The sequence below is a fragment of the Poecilia mexicana genome, unplaced genomic scaffold (assembly GCF_051168715.1).
Source record: "Poecilia mexicana isolate PSO_F unplaced genomic scaffold, ASM5116871v1 scaffold_4, whole genome shotgun sequence".
NCBI classification, from domain to species: Eukaryota; Metazoa; Chordata; class Actinopteri; order Cyprinodontiformes; family Poeciliidae; genus Poecilia; species Poecilia mexicana.
The window spans coordinates 19,655,822-19,675,811 of record NW_028263373.1 but is presented as its reverse complement, the minus strand read 5'-3'; the positions used below and the strand labels follow the sequence as shown (position 1 = coordinate 19,675,811).

The following is a 19,990-nucleotide window of genomic DNA, read 5'->3' as shown; positions in this document are numbered from 1 at the left end:
ATTACCTAAAATAGTTTAGTTTAACCATTCAAATGTGTATTTGAGGCAAACAACAAATTTAAAAAAATGCTTTCAAAATTAATGTGACATTAATTCTGAATTTATTTATTGCAGTCTGTAAAATTTGATGTAAAAAAAATTCTTAGTCATATGGCAATAAAACATCCGTTTCATACCGATTGTAGACTGTGTAATAAAAATGTATTATCTGCTCACTTTCTTAATCACAGATAAAGTTATTAATGAAGTGAATAAATATAGATGATTTTAGTCCATTTTGCTTTATATTGATTTAATTGATTCGTCCAAATATGTATTACAAAAAGAATTTATAAATGGTCAAACTTTTCCACGTGTTTTATTTTGAAGGCTCTGCTCGGAAGTTGTTACAGAAAACAGGAAGCAATCGCTGCAGACGAGCCTCTTTGAGCTGTGAGTTCCAATTTCTATGCAATATTTTGTCATTCTTTTCTTATAATGTGATGATAATGATTATATCACGCAATTTAGAGGACTACAAACTTTAGTAGGATTTCAGCCAAGTCGAATGACAGTACTTGACTCTCTTCTTTGACATGGATTTGACCTACTAGCTTCGTCTAGCGGATGTTAGCTTACGCTAACGTTAGCTCTCAAATTAATCAACAAAGCGGCTGTTTTTGATGTTTTTAATTTAAAATCACCCATGAATAATTTTGATATCCTAAACTGAGCTGACTATGACATAGCAGTGTTTGTAAGTAATGGAGTTGAAGTGGTTTAACTGTCCTTTCGCTAAAAGTTTATGACAGGAGCGTTAGCTATGCCAAACTCTGTTCAAATTTTATAAAATTTTAATGTCCTGGGGCCGTTTCTTTTTTACAGAAAATATCGATTGCTTCTGACGTTCTGTGGACGATCCATGGTAAATTCGGCGGGGTGCTTGCTAAGTCATTGCCAAAAGATTTGTCTTAAAGAAACCGTTTGCTTACAAATATTTAGGCATTTCTAGATGACTACAACATGGCTGGGCAGATTACAACTCAGCTAACAATCCATAACACACATAAGCGTCTCACTGAAGTTATCTCATCTGGACGTACTAACACTAGTTTTAGGTGAAACGGTATCCTAACAGTTTCATTATCTATAAATTTAGCTTTTTGTATTTTACTGTGTATCATAAATGATGAATTTATAGTTTTTGTTAACCTTTAATAGATAAATAACCTTACATCCATATTTTTGGGGACTGTGAAAAGAGTACCTGGACAAACCAATTTATTAAGTCTCTTTAGTGTCAATTTTGCATGATAAGATAAAACCATTAAAAATAAATTTAATTTCAGGTCAGTTTTCTGCGGTACAGCGATTGTTAAACCAATCAATCAAATTTTATTTGTATAGCACATTTCAGCAGCAAGGCATTTCAAGGTGCTTTACATAATTAAAAAACAAAATAAAAACAGCATGTGACATTGAATAAACAGTAAGAAAGATAAAAGAATAGAAAAAGATAAAAACATACTTTTGTTACGGAATTAAGCGCCTGTCGTCGCCGGACTCTACCGTCTGTTTAACACGGGTATTATCCAGACCCCATCGCCTAACAGGACAAGGTCTCCAACCTTGCAGCGCCAAACTCTGTCCACCTATCACTCGAATTTTTGCGCTAGGACTTCGCCGTCCTACACGGATTTTTGTGCACTATTTTTACCTGTTAGTCTAAAATTAAAGATTCCTTCATGTTGAATTTTAAAAGTTCTCCCAGCGACTGATTATTTTGGTCATTGATAAATCCGACTAGTAAATTACACAGGACTCTTCATATACATACGGTATCATAATTTAATCTTTTGTAATTATATAAGCAGTTTTTACATTGCATGGCTTAATCATGCTTATTAAAGTGGAACTTATAAAAATGTTTACATTTTGCTACAGAAAAAAAACTTAATTTAAAGTTTATTGACCATTTTAGAAGTGGTGTAGCAATGCCCTCTTTGGAAAACAGCTATGTTTCTTCTGTGATCTTGCTTTTATGAACTTTTTAAATTAAGAGTCTCTGTTATTGTATAAAGTCTTGTCTCTTTTTTCAGGCTCATTAAGTGTAGTGTTTTCAGTCTCAACACGTTTTGCGCTTCTTTAATTCCTTTTTGTGTTCCTTAGTCAAATATTGCTGTAGCATAGGCTCTTTAAGTAGGTTTGTCCAGGGAAAACAGTACTTCAGCATGTGTGTTTGCTCAACAGATTGATTGGACTTGAGAGTGAAAGAGAGCGGATGATTGACAAGTTCACAGCAAGCCGGGGCTGTGTCCTACAAATGTCTGTGATTTGTGTTTATATCCATGCTAGTAGGGCCACACTTAGAGCACTTTGTCTCACCTTCTCCTCCACTTCTCCTAAGTCAGAGGGAAGAAGGAGGGGGGGGGGGAAACACAGGGGCAAGGCTACACTGATCCATTTCCTGTCCCCTCCTGGGGCTCTAATTGAAAAATTTGGGTGGCCCTGCTTGTTTGTTTTGGTGGAATGTGGTGGGCTGTATTTTCTGAGGCTTTCCTCAGTGACGCTGCTCTGCTGAGGCCGGGGTGAATTGAGTGACGGGGGTCAGGCCAAGCCCTATTTACGAACCAAGCTCACCCTAACCCTCTATCCCCCCTGCACTCTTTGCGGTGTGCCCCACCTGGTTGCTTCGACCCAGCTAAAAGCCTTACCAGGCCACTGGTATTCACTCTGTGGTTCCTGTGATACAATGAACCTTGAATTTACAGACAAACAGAAGACTGAAATTTATTCACAACTTATAAATAAGTTCATATACTCATTGAAGCATCACAATTTCACCCAAAGAAATGTAGTACCCTGTATTTATTTGTGCTTTAAATTGCCAATGCTGTGGTTATTGACATCCCTGGTTTTAATTGCATCCCTTTTACCAGGAGGATAACAACACATCCCACAGAATCTCTGTAAAATTTCTTTCAAGATTCTGTCATATAGTTTGTGACATTAATCTTAAGACATCCAGTAAGAATCCCATCTGATTTTCATTTACTGTGTCTTGTTTTAAAGAGCTCCTGATGCCATGCGCTTGAACAATATTTCTAGAACGCTTGTGAGAGTAACAGACTCTGAGAATCACAGACCCTCTACTCTATTTCACAATGTCCATCAGGTGTTTTTTCACATTCAACCTGCTTTACACAAATCTCATCTAACATTGCTGAATTGCGTAAATTTGTTTAATCTCTTCAAGTATTGCTTTCAGTAAAAGTCCAAGTAGAGTTTATCAAACTACACATTTAAGTTTGTAGTAGTAGGGAAATTAAAACTTTTTCTGGCAAACAACCAGCTGGCATGTTGCTTTAATTTAACAATTACTATGGAGACTTGGTGACTCCAAGATGCCTCTGCTGCACTTTCGTTCGATCTCTAGAAGTTATGCTACATCCCTTACCTGCTCACTGCACATGGTGGGAAGATAAACTGGTCCTTCTCCAGTGTTTTTTGTCACCGGTCCAAGTCACTAACTGATTTCTTGATGAAAGGGTTTTAATCCACCAACTCATTTCTTGGTTTTAATCCTTTCTCTTATTGCTGTGACTGTAGATATGGGGAAGTTTAGGTTAATTGTTTTCATTTGTTAACTTAAGATCAACAAAGTAAGCATATCTTACATGTCTCATTTGAAGGGCATGTTCTCATGTGTCATGTTACCTTTTTGAAGAGTGGCTCTAAAAACCCATGGAAAAAGGAATTCATAAGTTAAAAAAAGAGAAAGTTTTGCAGTTGCAGGCCTGTTCTTCATTGTCTTCATTATCCAATTGTACTTTCACTGAGCAAATTATCTAAAATTTAAAGGCAGGGTTTTTCTAATTTTTTTTAATAGGAGATTAATTCACATTTTCTTCTCTAATTTAATAGTCAAATAATTTTTGAGTCACTTGCACAAGCAAAGTAAGAAACAAATGTATTTTTGGTACTTTTATTCAATATAAACTTAATTCAGTTTATCTGTAACACCAGTTTGTGACTAAATTTATTCCAGAAAAGCAGAAAAAGAGAATTTTATTAAGAATAAATTATTTGAATAATACTCAAGCATTCTTTGAAAAAATACATCTAAATGAGTTAGAGCCCTATCAATAAGAGAAAGTAATAAACCTGTCAATTTAAACATTCCTTCTTTTGTTATATTTTATATGTTGTTGTGAAGTACAGATTTTTGCCGTAACATATTGAATTTCTGCTCCATAATTAATTACATCGCTTCTGTTTTGACTCTGGATGTTTCTCACGCTTGTATTTTTTTCTTTTTTTTACATAAACCAACCGGGGTAGCAACGTTCCAGCCCGGCTCACCAAGGTTCAGATTGCTCCAGTGAGCCTCGTCACCAGGCAGAGCCGCCTGTCTCCAGCCTCCTAATCCTCTGAAAACATTTTCTTACAGTTGCAGGCCTATTCTTCATATTTCTGTTTATTGTTTCAAGATTTTTTTATCTGGGAAATTGGCGACTTCACTTCATTAAGCCTAACTCAGTGAAGCGCTGGAGACTGACAAACAAACAAACAGATAGCCCCAAACATAACAGAGCCTGTGGGTAAATATGATGCTGGTAGGACGGGGAGCCAGAGGCAAACATCTGATCAGTTTGTCTTTATGAAGAGTCTCCATGAACTTTCAGGCTGGCTGCTCTGCAGAGGAGATGCTGAGTCATTGAAGAAACGGTCAGCAGTCACTGAACAAGTTTCCAAACAGACTGTGCACAGTCTGTTTTAATGGAGCCCATTTATATGGAATCTGATACAGTTCACACATATTATGGTCAATTTCTGGCTATCGGCTACATTAGGCTGTCCACATCTTAGAGCACCGTGGTTGTGAGCGAACAGTGAAGAAGATTGTTTAGGGTCGGCCCAGTCATCCTAGGCTGGGAGATGTTTGGTTGGCTCTGTGCATTCAGAGGAGTCGAAGGGATCTTTGATGGAATCTAGTGTTTATGTAATGATGGGGAGCACAGAGCAAAATGGTGCGTGTCTGTGTGTGTGTATGGTGCTTAGAGGGGGATGGATTGAGGGTGATGAGCTGTTTTAAATGGGTCCCTTTGTGCCCGCTGAACCCATCACACACTCGCTTACACTCACACTCCAGCACAAATTTATGCCAATCATTGCCATATGTGAGTCACCTTTTAGCTCCAAGGGCTAAATGATCCAAAATTTGAACGCCTTATTCATGACAACGTCGCGGGGCACTGGGTAGAGTGTGTTGCGATTATAGGGGGTCAGCTAGTTTAGATAAATTTATTTGTGTGGTTACAGTTTTTCATGTTTTGATGTTAGAATAATTCAAATCAGTGTCATTGAAATCAATCCTGAAGACAGTATCTGATGCTTCACTTACTACAATATTGGTATTCTTTTAGTTGTTGCTAAGAGTTAGTATAGCCAGAGGAAAATATGAAGCGGTTAGAATTGCATTGAGAGTCTAACAGAAGAAAAATCCTTCTTATTGTTGCCAGGTTTTACTAAATCTATAATTTAATCCATGCAAGACTTTTATTTATCCATAATGATTGTTTATGCACATGTTTCTCTATCTAAAAATAATTGAAATGGCAGAAAAAATGCTAAGCCCAACTAAATATATCATCTTATTGCTTTAGTAGCATTTGTATTTTTAATGCAGTGAATGTAGCACATCCTTCACGTTCAAGAACTAAAAGGAGATACACTAATTTTGTCTAATTTTATCATGCATCTCGTGGGAAGCAACATTTTCCGATAATCAAGACAATCTGAGATAATCAAGATAGTTTATTATTCAGAACTTAAATGGGGGTGTGAGAGTAAAAGAAGCAAACAGATGTCAAAACTGGATTCTTGATTTGCCGTTTGCTCTTTTTATCAAATACTCTTCTGATCCTCCCTGCAAAGCATTACGCTTCATAGCGCTTCTATGAAGAAAAGGGTGTATGGGCTGGAACTACACGATTCAGGTTTTTGGTGGTCTTATTTTGTTTGTTTTTTGCAGAGTGACCTGTTGATTCTCATTGTCGTTGTAAGGTCTGTAACATATAAACTTATTCATTTTAACATGACTTTAGTTCCAATGTTTAGCACAAGAAACACTAACCTTAACAGAAACCACTGGCACTTTGATAGAAATTGTCATTTTGAATTTAATACAAAATAGAGAATGCAAGATGTTTTTCTTGATGTTGAAGGAAACACATATTCCTCGCTTTTGTTTGCTTTTTACTTAAGGTGAAACAGAATACTAAGAAACGTGTGGGTTGTTTAGGCATTTACAAACTGAAAGAAGTGCCAGTTTTCCGTTTTGATCCATTTAACGGAAACAAAAAAGTTTGACTTTTCCAGTTTTTGATCATCAGTTAAAAGTCAATCCACAAAAATCTATTTCTATCTTTGGCTGAATGGTCATTACATCATAAAAAAACAACAATAAAAATAAAAAAGATCCAGCAAAAATCTAGTAATTGACTAATAAGTTGATCTATCTTTTAGATATGGATGTGGTTACACTCTTTACAGGTCTGGATTTGTTATGATAAGTTATTTAAATAAAAATTTAGTGAACCTTTCTTTTCTTTCTTTTTTTTGTAAGTATGAATTGTTTCAGTCTCATTTTTTTAAAGCACACTGTGATTCAACAAGCTGAGTTGTTTCTGATATTTTTTAAGATTATGTAAAAAAAAAAAGCTCTCAATTCTTTAGTAAAGGAAATCATCAAAAGAATAGTTTTCTTTACAAATGATATGTAAATGAACTTATCTTCAATATTTCAACCCATAGCTTAATTTGGCATTGAATTAATGTACTAATAAAAAAAAATATCAGTCGAGTAAATTTGTAATTTCTCGTCATTATAGTTCAGTCGAATGTTTTTTCTTATTTTTCATGTTCAAAAATTGAATGTTGACCTAACCTCAACAAAAATGATCTGCTTTTTCCATCCTAGATGTAAGTTAAAAAGATGTTACTCCTCTACTCAACAATATGAACAATTTCTATTTAAACAATACTCTGCATAGTTTTCTCTAACAGCTGCTGTATAATTAGAGGCAACTCTGGTGTTGGTGACCTTCAAAGGAAAGTAAAGAGTGATACATGGGAGAGTGGCAGCATCATGATTCTGAGGGATTCCTGCTGTAGAAAGGAAGCTAAAAACAACCTATGATTAAATTTAGTCAACGAAAAAAATCGGGGCTTGACACATGTTAGAACAAAGTGGTTTATCATCTTCTAATGCCCCCTAGAGGCTCGTCATTTTATCCCTTTTTAGGAAGATGCTGCCCCCTTAAACGGTTCCAGTTGGGGATTCTTTTCCTTTTCATGTTGCTCAACGGCAAGAAAAAAAAGAGTTTGCAGTTAAGCGTCCGTTTGAATAAAGTTACAATTTCTCTGACCTTGTTAGCAGGGTATTTGTGGTGATGCATGACATGAGGAGTCCCGTTACTAGCGACTCTGTACCTTGTGCGAGCGTGCGTGATGTTCCACACGTGTGTGTGTGTATATGTGCGTGCTGGATGTTGCAGAGAAGGGTCTGGGCAGTGTTCCCGTGTCCATGAGCAGCCCCCAGAGTAAAGTAAACACAGCGGCTCTTTTCTCATCCCAGCCGTCAGCAGGCTCTCCCCAGGCCCGCGCCGGAGACCACACACCCAGACCACACACACGCACACATCTACAGACATTCATGCACACACATGCACTGCCCAGAACTCTCTTCAGATTCTTCCTCACGCTCGCATACGCACAGACCACACAACACCAGCCCGGGCCCCTCGCACGCAAACCTCGCTGAGCTGTCATTTTGCCCAGCGTCTGTCTGTGTGTGTGTGCGCGGGTGTGTGTGTGTGTTCATGTGTACTATATAGGACAGAAATACCCCTGGAAGTAGAATCTGAATTATTATACAAAAAAAAAGGGCTGTGGTCTCATCCCCCCACCCCTTCTCCTCGCCACTCCCGCTCCAAACATGTGGGATTGATGAAGGATATACCGGGCTCTTGTTTTAGGCCTGTTGACCCCTTATCTTCATCATGTCAGATTCAGAGCCCCTCCATTTCCTCTTAACAAGCGCAGGGTAGCAGCAACAGCGCGAGGTAAATCCCTCTGGAGGTTTGTCTTTAGCTTTGGGATGTTGGTGCGTCCCGGCAGGGAAGGAGCTGTTCCAGAACATTCCTCGGACAGGTTCCTATTCTGCTCAATTTTTGGGTCACTACAGTCTTGCTTACTTTCATGCGTCTGTGTTTCTGACTGGTTTCTTTTTTTTTTTCGCAATATTGTTCTTTTAAATGAAAGTGCCTTAGAAGTCGCAGTTTCCTCTATTTTTTTTAATCCTCTCAGCCACATATGCATAATTTGATACCTGTTTAATAAACTGTGTGCTTGTTTTTCTTTTTTTTCTAGTTAAAGTAAATATAACATTTCTTAATTTTTGTTTAACATCTTAAATGTATTCAAATATATTTTAATTGCAACATCTTACAGACATTGTTATATATCTTCTGTACAGGTTATAAGTCATTGAGGGGAATTTCTTGACACAGATGTCTAGATATGGTCTATATAAACATAAGCTGGTTCTGGGAGATTAGACAGATTCTCACTTTGTAAACAGTTGTAATGAATGACAGCTTGACGTATGTTGTGTTATACTCCTTAAGGATATATCTAAGTATTATGATTCTGTGTTGTGTTTAATCAAATCAATTTTATTTAAATGCACCAATTTATATCTTGAGAAGTATTTTATTTTTTATTTTTTAAGAAATTTCATAATATAATATTAAACAGAACTGTGTCTAGCTTTCCTTCTATGAATGTAAAGATCAATAATTCTGTGATATGTAATTCAGCATCATTCATAGAAGTTGAAAGCGCAAAAGGATAAAACTGATTTGCTGATATGCATTCCTCTTGTTGATGAATCTGCAGAGCTATCTTGTAGTTTTCTTTTAAACAGCTTTTTCCAACTTTTGAGTTCCATTTGGCCTCCTTTTAAAATACCCTAACACTGAAAAAGTAGAGTGTCACAAGATATTGAGTTATATATAATATCATTAAGGTCAATAATGGTCAATAATTATTGCTTGCTTCAAACTGAAGATTATCGACAGCATCACCTCTTTGTGCTTAAGTTTGGCACTTCCACTAGATGCTGGTCAAGGATAATAGCTGCCACTTCATGTCATCATTCAGTCCAAATTTGTTTTGAAATTATAAAATATAAAAAATCTGTCATATTTGCCTACATTTTTCCATCTTTTAAAAGTGGGTGTTTAGGATATGGTGATGAATTTAAAACCCATTTCCTCTTAACCGTCTTCCAAGGAGAAACTGTGTGCTTTTGAGTCCATTTGTTTTCAACCTTGGTGATTGTTTTTTCTTCCTCAGAGGCAAATTCTGCTTCTAACTTTCCTAGTTTTTTTTTTTTCCTTTTCTCTCATCTTTCTCATTGATTTATCTTAGAAGCAGCAGTTATAGTGTTGTCCCTTGTTTTTAATGGAATAATTTAATGGCTTCAATATCTGGATACTGCTGCAGGTACTGACTCTAAAGCTTAGAAGTTGCCAACACAAGAATCAGCTTTCTGTGTGTGTCGGAGTGGAAGTTTTGCTTTTCTTTTCTCTGGTTATTGATAAGCATAGAACTAAAATTGGGAAAATGGATATCCTCCTTTTTTCTGAAAATGTTGCTCCTTTAAATTTAGACAAATTTTGCAGAACATTGCAAACCTACATATCTGTAAGCTGTTTGGAGCTCCTTATGGATCAGTTCAGGCCTCTCACATACAGCCACATTAGTTTTGGACTGTGAGATTTCATATTTCTTGCGTATTCTTAATTTCTGAGTCTGTGCAGAGAGTTACCACAATGGACAAGCTAAGGGTCCAGTCCGTGTGAACTCCTGCATTGTTTGAGGTGAACGTGTTCTGGCTGCAGAGCGAAAGGGCGGAAGCCCATCTCGGGTTGCTTCACAAAGCTGAGCTTGGTCAGAGACCTGGCAGTAATTTATTAGCAAACATCTGCTCAGCTGAAATGCTTCCTTTCATATTTTTGTTTTATTTGAAACCCTTCTCTCTCCCCAACATGAACCGATTTGCATGGTTGCTCCTTCTTTGGTACCAGAATGTGTACAGTATTGTGTGGGCTTATGAGGAATGATTGGGCAGACCAGGTTTATTTATCCTGCGCTGTGAGGTTTACATTCTTCCAATCCTCTCTGCTCTCTGTCTGTTTCGTTCTTGGCCGCTTTCTCTGTGTTTGCTAATATCTGAGAGATAACTTTTGCAATGCATACATTGTTTGGAGACGGAAATGAACTTTGAGCCAAATTCTGATCATATTTTGGTAAAAAGGTCTAAATATCTGGCATGAGTACTAAGTAAAAATCCTTGTTGAATTTATAAAATGGTTTGTGTTATTACTGATTTCATACATTGTATTGTAATAGTGTTAACCTCCAGTGATTCCTTATTTGAGTTTTTACACAACATGGAAAAAATGAAAAAGAAATCAGAATAGTATAAGTTATAAAAGCCTTATTAATTATTCCATTTTCTAAAAGATAAAACCCATGTGTCTTAATAATATAAAGTATTTTTCCATTGGTTTTATGTTTAAATGATGTCCTTCATCTTATATTAAAATAAATTACATTAAATTTTGGGTTGATTCCATTTTTCATTTACTTTTTTTTTTGTTGCTGACAGATGACCACAAATAAACCCATACTTGTTCAAACATTTTAAAAAGGCCTCCAAACTTATTTAGATTAGAGTTTGAAACTGAATCAGTTTTCAAAGTTTGTCCAGATTAGATGCCAAGTAAAGGATAAAAAATTTCAGATTATTCCCAATTACTAACAAACTAAAAGATGTGACAAATTGTAAAACGTATGAATTTAGTGCAGGGTAGTCCAGTGTAAATTTGAACAGACATTTTTATGTTAGTGCAACTTTTCAGTGGACGTTTGGGAATACATTTGTTGATCTAATGTTTGTATAGAAGCAAAGTATGCAACAATTTCAATTAGTTTTGTTGTCGAGTTCTTTTCTCTAACTTAAATGGACCAACAGGACATTCTATAATGTTCTGCGAGGAGGCTGCATTTTGGATGCCACCCAATTCTTACCATTGTATGTTTTGCTTGTCCAGTTGCTGATTGGTCCAGAGCAGCACTGCGACTCAGGCCAAAATGTCTCCAGCACGGCTGCCACCACTAGTCACGGGCATCTCACCTAAGGAGGGACCAGCATGGACCAAAGTGACCATTCGTGGAGAGAACCTGGGCACAGGCCCAGCTGATCTCATTGGTAAGACCTTTAAAACTAACTAACATATCAGTACCAGTAAAGTCATAGTTTGTATTTTTGTTTTTTTATTTATTCATATATATATATATATATATATATATATATATATATATATATATATATAATTTTATTTTATTTTTTTTTGGTTTGTTTTTCATGGGAGTTGACTTTTGGAATGTGGAGTTTAATGGCCGTTCAGGTCTTTTGTCTTATTGTCTCTTGCTGAAATATACGTACATGTTATTTAAATTAAGTGAATATCTTTAATTTGTTGTTAAGTCTTTAAATACGAGTATGTGGAGCAGACAGGTTAAAGATATTCAGTCTTGCATCAAATGCAGTGTTCTGTCATATCCAGTCAAGAACATATAGGGACAAGTTGGTATATAGTGATAAAAAGTTACTAATAATTTGTGAAACCTGAAAAAATAAGTGATCTGAGTTTGTCATGCGATTATAAAATGTAACACAAGTCAACAGAGAATTCTGAAAATATTTAGTTTTCTTTAAAGAATAAAAACAAAAACGAGCAACTTTTCTACCTCATTATTAATCATTAATTACCAAATTAACCATTAAAAACAACTTTAAAACTCAACTGATAAAATTCAAATGACCACTGTTGATATTAATTATAATAGCCAAAATATATTTTGCATTCACTAGATTTTTGAATCAGTGGTACTAAAGATCCTTAAATGTGTTTTACTTCGACACAAACGTTTCTCGCTGGTAGTTTGTCTTTGCTAGCATATAAACACATTTATGTATAATGTTCATTGGCTTTACTAGTATTTAGATAAATGAGAAAGTTCAATGATCTCAGCTAAGAAGAACTGTAGACTTATATATTTTAGGAAACGTGTTGTTCAAAGAATATCAATTCAAATTACATAAGTACACATTTTCCAAACTGTCACCCTCAGTTTGAAAGGAAGTTTGTCAGGATTTTCAGAAATAACCCAGGAACCACCAGGTCTTAAGCTTTTCATGAACTGGAAACTGCTGGAACACCATTAGAAGCCAGTTTTACTCCACCATGGACTGAGCGAGTGTCATCCAAAATATAACCTGTCCAAAATCGACACATTAAAGCTTGACAGAGATTTGTAGCTGCACATGTGGACAAGCCAAATACTTTCTAATATGAAGATGTAGATGAAATTATTTGGCCACAACGAGAAGACATATGGGACAAGTCAAGGAGAAGCTCTTAGTCCTAAAACCAGACTGTTAAATGGTGGTGGCAGCATGTGCTTCTTTTAGAGGTACTGGCCTATGGTCCACTGCACAAAGTGGATGAAGAAATGAAAGATGGTTACCGTCAGATGTTGTATCTTCACCTCACTATATCAAACGGAATGGTGAAACATGGACTCAATGTTTCAGCTGATCCCAAACCTACCTGCAGGCAACTGGAATGACCCTGAAGTAAGCCCTGAACTCAATCTTATTGAAACTTGCACTTGAAAGTTGAACCAACCAGTTTAAATGGACTTTGCGAATTCTGCCATTAAGTCAAATGTCCAGTCAGAATTGCACATTAAGCTTAGTGATGGTTACATATAGTGCATTGTCAAAATGTGACCTCCTTGGAGACATGTAGGTAAATATTATTTTAAGGGTGTATGTATAATTTAACCCCTGTGTAGATTAGAGAAAATCCACAATAAAATCAAAACTAAATTTGCTTGTTTCTAAACCACTTTTTTTTTTTATTTCACCCTCTAACCCCCCAACCCCCCAAAACAATTAAAATAATTATGATCCATCTGCTCACAGGTACTGGATGTATACCCTTTATGTTTAAAGAAAACAGTCTTGTACACACTCAAGACCAGAATTCACATTTTAACATATTATAAGACTTTTTCCTATTTATGAACATCGAAAAACAGAGTTGTCATTTGGCTTAAAAGAAAAAAAGTCAAATGACTTTTTTTGTAAGCCAAACTTGAGCTTGAAACATCTTGCTCTCATTAGATGATTTTAACATCACACTTTGTCTCTGCCAATATTTTCCGTCATATTTGCCAGTTCCTGCAAAAACTCTGATGGCAGTTCAGAGGACCCACAAACCGCTCTTCATCGGGCTGCCAGCTCCCTGGTCAGGAATACAAGTCTATTCCTGACCGTCCATGTCCCTGGGGCCTTGACTAGGACAATTAGATATGCACAAATGTGTGTGAGTGCTTATGTATCCAAACAAAGTGGCCTATGGAGAACAGAGGCAGGAAATGGGGCTCTAATGGGCAAATTATTTACGGTTTTATGGGCTATTTGTTGATCGCCTCTCGCTGGGTGACACACACGCCAAGCGCTACCAGATCTCCTCTGCTGAAAATGCCCAAGTTCTGCCTGCCTCACGAAGGTTTTGTGAGGTTCTAAGAAGAGGCTGACAGATGTCGGGGCAGAGTGCACATTGTGCCAGTAATGAGCCACTTAGCACTGAGGAGTCACTCACATTAAGTTTAAGCAGTTGAGTGAGTTGGAGGAAGATCAAGGCCACCCACGCCAGCTGTGACCCCGGCTTGAGCTTCGACCTCTGGTGACAGTTTGACTAAACTTGCTGATAGATGACAGCGCTGTCTGAGTAAGCTCTTCTACACTGCTCCATATTTGTATTCCTGTGTGTGTGTGCTTGCATTGCAAATGTTTATTTGTTCCCCCTGTGTGTGTGTGTGTCTGTGTCTGTATCTTTCACCCATTTCACCTTTTTCTCTCCCTCTCCATCTCAGGTCTGTCCATCTGCGGCCATAACTGCATGCTGACAGCAGAGTGGATGTCGGCCAGCAAAATAGTGTGCCGTGTGGGGCCTGCCAAAGATGACAAGGGAGAAATCATCGTCACCACAAAGTCCGGAGGCCTCGGCACCTCGACCGTCTCATTTAAACTGCTCAGGCCAGAGAGGATTGGTAAGACTCAGAAGGGAAAAGGTCAACGAACCAATGAAGTGCCCATGAGCGCTGCAGCTATTGATGATGTATATATGGCTTGAAGTAAACTTTAAATTTAGTTTCTTCTGGATATCTGTCAACAATGGCTTGAGCCCAGATTGGTGGATTGCAAGAGTAACAGATGACAGGTTCTCCCTCCTGAGCTGCCAAACTGTGCAGCTCCTCCTCTCTTAAAAACCTCCGAGACCTTCACAGTTAAACAACTTTCAGGCTAAATTATTTAACTAATGATTTTACTTTTAAAGGCAGTTTCTTGGTCTGGGTTTTTATTTATTTATATCAGGAGACTGAAAATAAGTAGGTGCAACATTTCAAGAGTTTTTGTAAAAAAAAATTTTTAAAAAGTGTTTTTTTTTTTCCTCTAGTTTACAATGATGCACTACTTTGTGTTGGTCAGTTGCATAAATTCTCAGTAAAATATACTCAAGTGGCACAATGTCAAATGATTTTAGTGGATTGAAAACCTTTGTAAGGCAGTATCTACTGGTGACATTTTTCATAAAATTCTACTTTTAATTTAACCACAATCTAATAAAAGCACCACATCTAATTGCATGTGGTGTTTATTTATTATTTCTAATATAAATTAGTGTTCTGTCAGATTACAACAATTTTACCAAACCAAATTGATTTTATTTGAATTTGACAATGCAATATTGAATTTAGCAAACTGTTAATGTGAGTACAAATTGCAATAAAGTTAAGATTTTAAAACCTTCAATAAATTATTTTTCCCTTAAGATTTCAGGGATTTTGTTGCTTTGCCACTCATCACTTCATATTATTGTTGCAAAGTTTTTTTTTTTTTTTTTTTGTATTTATGCTAATTTTTAAAGCTGTGATTAATTAATATAATCATTGCATTTGGTCTTTTATGACGCAGTTTCAGTTGCACAAACTGAATAAAAATGCTTCATTGTATTAGGTATTGAAATATAGAAAAACAATGAATACATGAACCCACGGTTGACTTATTTACTGTTTGCATGCTTGTAAAATAAATGAGAGCGAGTGTGTTTGTGTGTGAGCCCATCTGGGACGTGTTGTGACTGCGTCCCGCCTGTCCTGCAGGTATCCTGGAGCAGTCCGCCGTGTGGGTGGACGAGGTGAACTACGACATGAGGACGAACCGCAACAAAGGAATCTCCCCCTTCTCTCTGCGTCCCAGCAATCCACTGGGCATCGAGATGGACAAGTACGGATCGAAAACATACAAAAACGCACACATGCCATCTCACTGCCATAAACACGAGGGCTCTCAAGTCACTGAGTCATGGGTTACATCTCTAAACAGACCCAAACTCTCCCCATATGCCGGCATTTGAAATATTATGCCAGCATGGGAGCAGCCGAGCTGCTCCGCACAGGGAGTGGAAACAACATAATTGTGTATAAAGTAGAGAGGAGAACGATAAAGAGACATTTGGAAAGGACTCTGGGAGAAAACGTCACACTTACAGCGCCTTGCAGAGCAGGCAGTGTGCTGATGGCTCCCACGCGTCGGCCAGGGAGGGCAGAGCTTGTAACTTATAGTTTGTCTTGTCAAGTTCTGACATTTCTGGTTCAGTATTTGTTTGACTTAGAGGGTCTGGGGGCAAGTGACCGCTCGTGGCCAGAGACGAGACCCCCATAAACAGGCTGCTCCATTGACTGGCTCCCAGAGATGCATTAAACATTCACCGCAGCGCGTCTCCGTGTTTGCCTTTCAGTCAGATTAAAGCTATCTCTGGCTGATATGTAACATGAAGGCATTCGAAAAGAGCCTGATAGGTTGTTTACATTTTTCTGCAGTGATCTCACTTTTAGGGTTTGCTGCTGGAAGTATTTAGCAGCTTTAAAAGAAGACAGGTCACTTATAACTTCCACTTGTGAGGTGTTGCTTACAAATGCTGCGATCTCTGATAGAAACACTTGATGCACAAAATTTAAACCTGCTTCTGAATTAAGGGTTGAAGCCTAAATATTTAATTAAGATTTAATCACACCCTAAGCTACATTTATATTTTAAATGTTTTTACGGTATTGCTTTTTTACCTTTTATTTGTATCAGAAGCATAATTAGAGATAATCTCTTCTTTACATGAAGACATTGTGTATACTCTACATAGCAATGGTAAAACAAAGATTGTTGATATAAACAAAAATAAAAATAAAGCAGAAATAAATTAAAATCTACTTTGATCTTTTAAAAACAGGTGTAAAATGTTTTATTAATCACAGAAATAAAAATGGATAACTCAAATCAGCATAATAAATACAAATATTTAAAATTAAGATAAAACCAAACTAAACAATAAAACTAAAGATAAATTGACTGTAAGGTAAGAATAGGAATGCATTTTCATTATGCATCTTAATCACTTAAATTAGTGAAATAAATGAAAAACACATTTTAAGCCTTCTTTTCAAAACTTCTATGTTCTCTAAGAAAACTGTTTAACAGGCAAGGACTGTCAATTTTTGCTTAATCTTATATTTTAAAAACATATTACTTAAAAATACATAAAATCTAAAAGCTCCCACATTTTTCATTTTGTAAAAGTGAATCAACTAACGACATATTCTTCTATATGCTCAGTTTTTTGAGAATACCATAGAGGTCAGGGACAAATGCTTTGATGTGTGCATTTTCTGTTGGATTCAAAACAACCCCAGTCTAAAAAAAAAATCTGCGCTGAGGTTTACTTTTATGCTCAGTGTTTGTTATATTTTAACTGTCGAGTCAAAACAGTTTACACAAATATGTTTCTGTGTGGTATAGTTTCCTACAGAAAGAATCAAAATCAGCAGGTCAGACTTCAGAGAAAATCCGAAATCTGATGAGTGTATTGCTAAAATCTTCATTATGTCAAACCGAACTTTCCAGAAAGCTTATCTCATTTCAGAAATGTAAAATCTTCTTGCTACATCAGAATTCTAAAGATAGGAACACCATCGCTTTTGTCCAATGCTGTTTGTGGCTGTGTATGAAGTCCAGCTGTGAGATTTAAAAACACCATAAAATGTTGATTAATGAGGAACATTGTATGAGGAAAAGCCAGCTCATCTGTTCTGCTTTGCTTTTATTCCTTAAAATAGCTTCAATCTGAGTTCTGCTTGATGCGAGATATTTTTTTGTCTAAAACATTTACAGTTAAACAAATGTTCTCTTGGTATCAGTTCCACCGTTCAGGAGTAAAAGATATTACAATAAATACGACAGCATTTCTGGTCATTTAAAATTTTACAGACATTTATTATTTTTTATGAGACTAAGAGCCTTCAGAAAGATAAAAATCTAATCCAGAGTAAATATTTTCACTTAGAAGTGTAAATGAGCTGAAAATCAACTGGAAAAATGAAATATATGTTGAGGTGGGAGAACAGCAGGAACCCTGGCACTCCCATCCACGGGAGGAACCTCTGGTTTTGTATGTATTTGCGCGCAAACATCACCATGATGGTAGATGGTTTTCTTTTTCTTTACATAATTAAACACTGAACTCTAATGTGAGACGTTTCCTTCTTTATATGTGTGTGTGTTTATGCATGTGTGTGTGTGTGTGTGTAACTGCAGGGTGGGTGGTGATGCTGGGGATGTTGGTTTGTGTAGCCCACAGGTCATTAGTAGAGATCAAGCTTCCCTAATGAGTACTGGGTCCTCCAGGGGCATCCAGGCGTCACACACTGCACTTCCCACGCCAGGCTCTCCAAGGCCTGTGCTTCCTGGCTACACGCTGCCCCCTGCTGGAAAATAAAGTCACATTAAAATGATACATCTTATAATTCAGTTCTCCTTAACAATACTCAGCTGTTCATACAGTTTTCTCTTGCATTTACATGCCTTAATGGTTTTTTATTTTTCTTGTAGGGGCAAAGTCCTACAGAAAGACCTGGAGCAGGTATTTCCTGGAATGAGTGGAGACTTCACCAGTGAGAACTTCTCTGCCTCCTGGTACCTTATAGAGAACCACGCAGGCTCCGGGTAGGTCCATTGTTGTGTCTGTTTAAACAACCATCTCATAAAGCAGAAAGACGGTTTCCTCTTACTGGTCATGCACTTGAGGTGTCTGTTGAGACAGAAGTAAAATCTGGATTTTTTCATCCACTGGTTACAACTCTGATGCCTTTTTGTTTTAAATACTTTTTTTCACCACACATAGTGCAAGTATTCAGAAAATACATTTCCTCAATGTTTTTTAGATTCAAGTGACAAATGCCACAAGTAACAAAAATACAGAGTATTTAGAGGAGGAAATGTAATAATTTCTCAGAATCTGACAGTGTTGCATTTTAACTATGGGATTTTGCTAATATGTTTTTTGATACACAAGTTTGGATGTGTGAGACACAAATGCGTCTCACACAGTTTCCTCATTTCATATATTTGCAGTTTTAGTTATTTTATGGATGACTTTTTCCACTTTAAATGGAAGCCATTTCTAACGACAGATTTTGCACAGACTTTCCAAAATTACTTCTAGTTAAATTAAATGATCTGCTCAAAGTTTTCTGTAAGGAAACACAATTATGTGACTCCAGTTTCTACTTTCTACTCAGTTTAGTTTTTTATTGATCCCAATCTGTCATATTTCATAATGGTCAACATATGCAAATGGAAATCAGAAATCCAATTAATTTAAACTAGATGTTGTATGAATGATGTATATTTAAAAGAGATAGTACTTGGGAGAAAATTATTTTCATGATTGCTTATCTTGATAACCCATTAACTATATGGCTTTAAATTTTATTAAGGCTCGTTCTATATATATATATATATATATATATATATATATATATATATATATATATATATATATATATATATACTAAAATGTACCATTCATTTTTTTTTTTTACAAGTTTCTGACATTTTGCAGTTGAAATAATAATCAAGGATTATTTTAAAATGAAGAAACAATTCAATATACTGCTGGAAATGATTTCTACATTCATTTACTGACTGGGAAAAAAAATATGCCAGGAATTCCAGCTGAAGAAAACAAAAACATAGTTACATTGTTTTTTTCTTTCTTTTTTTTTTTACCAATTCCCTTTGAGTTTCTCCCCACATTGTCAGCTGGTTCTTCAGAGATCAGAGCGGCGTGTAGACGAGGTAGCCTGTTGACCCTAAAGACTGTTGGGGCAGAGGAGAGTTATTTTGGACACTCCTGGCTTCCTCTCCCCCCTGCTTAGCCTTCCAGTAACCCAGACCCCGAGGATCCAGCATGACCAGGGGCCTCTGTTTGGACCTCACTGGGTGACTGTTTCTTCCTGCAGAGGAAACCTCACTCAGGACACTGACACACAGACACACGTACTCGCAGACGTAAAATCTCAAACTATGCGTCCCGAAATAGTGTGTAAGAAATGCAAACAGGCACGAATAAGAAACAAGTTTGGCTTTTTTGTTTATGTCTCGCAATAAACTGATAATTATTAGTTGTTTTTGTTGATTTTCGTTGCAGATTTGAGCAGCTGAAGATCGCAGCCAATAACCTGAAGAAGCAAGCGACCAAGAAAAACGAGGGAAGCCTGGCCTATGTGAAAGGAGGCCTCAGCACATTCTTTGAGGCTCAGGATGCTCTGGCAGGTAAAAAAATGATCCCAAACGTCCGCAAACCTTTACTCCCTCATTTCATATTTGGCCTCAGAAATAAGGTCCTAATTTGGGGGTAAATGTACAAGTTGGGCCGTTTTAATCCCCCCCCCCCTCTCCACCGCCACATGT

General features: G+C 36.8%; 1 protein-coding gene across 1 annotated transcript in view; it reads left to right on the top strand.

Moving 5' to 3' along the window:
- Positions 1-358: 358 nt before the first annotated feature.
- exoc2 (exocyst complex component 2) overlaps positions 359-19,990 on the top strand; it is a 53,279-nt gene continuing 33,647 nt past the window's right edge. Inside the window, exons 1-6 of the mRNA XM_014981202.2 lie at positions 359-432; positions 11,163-11,320; positions 14,059-14,235; positions 15,349-15,472; positions 18,128-18,241; positions 19,728-19,852. Of these exons, the coding sequence (XP_014836688.2) occupies positions 11,203-11,320; positions 14,059-14,235; positions 15,349-15,472; positions 18,128-18,241; positions 19,728-19,852 (658 nt within the window). The 5' untranslated portion in view covers positions 359-432; positions 11,163-11,202. The remainder of the gene's footprint in view (positions 433-11,162; positions 11,321-14,058; positions 14,236-15,348; positions 15,473-18,127; positions 18,242-19,727; positions 19,853-19,990) is intronic.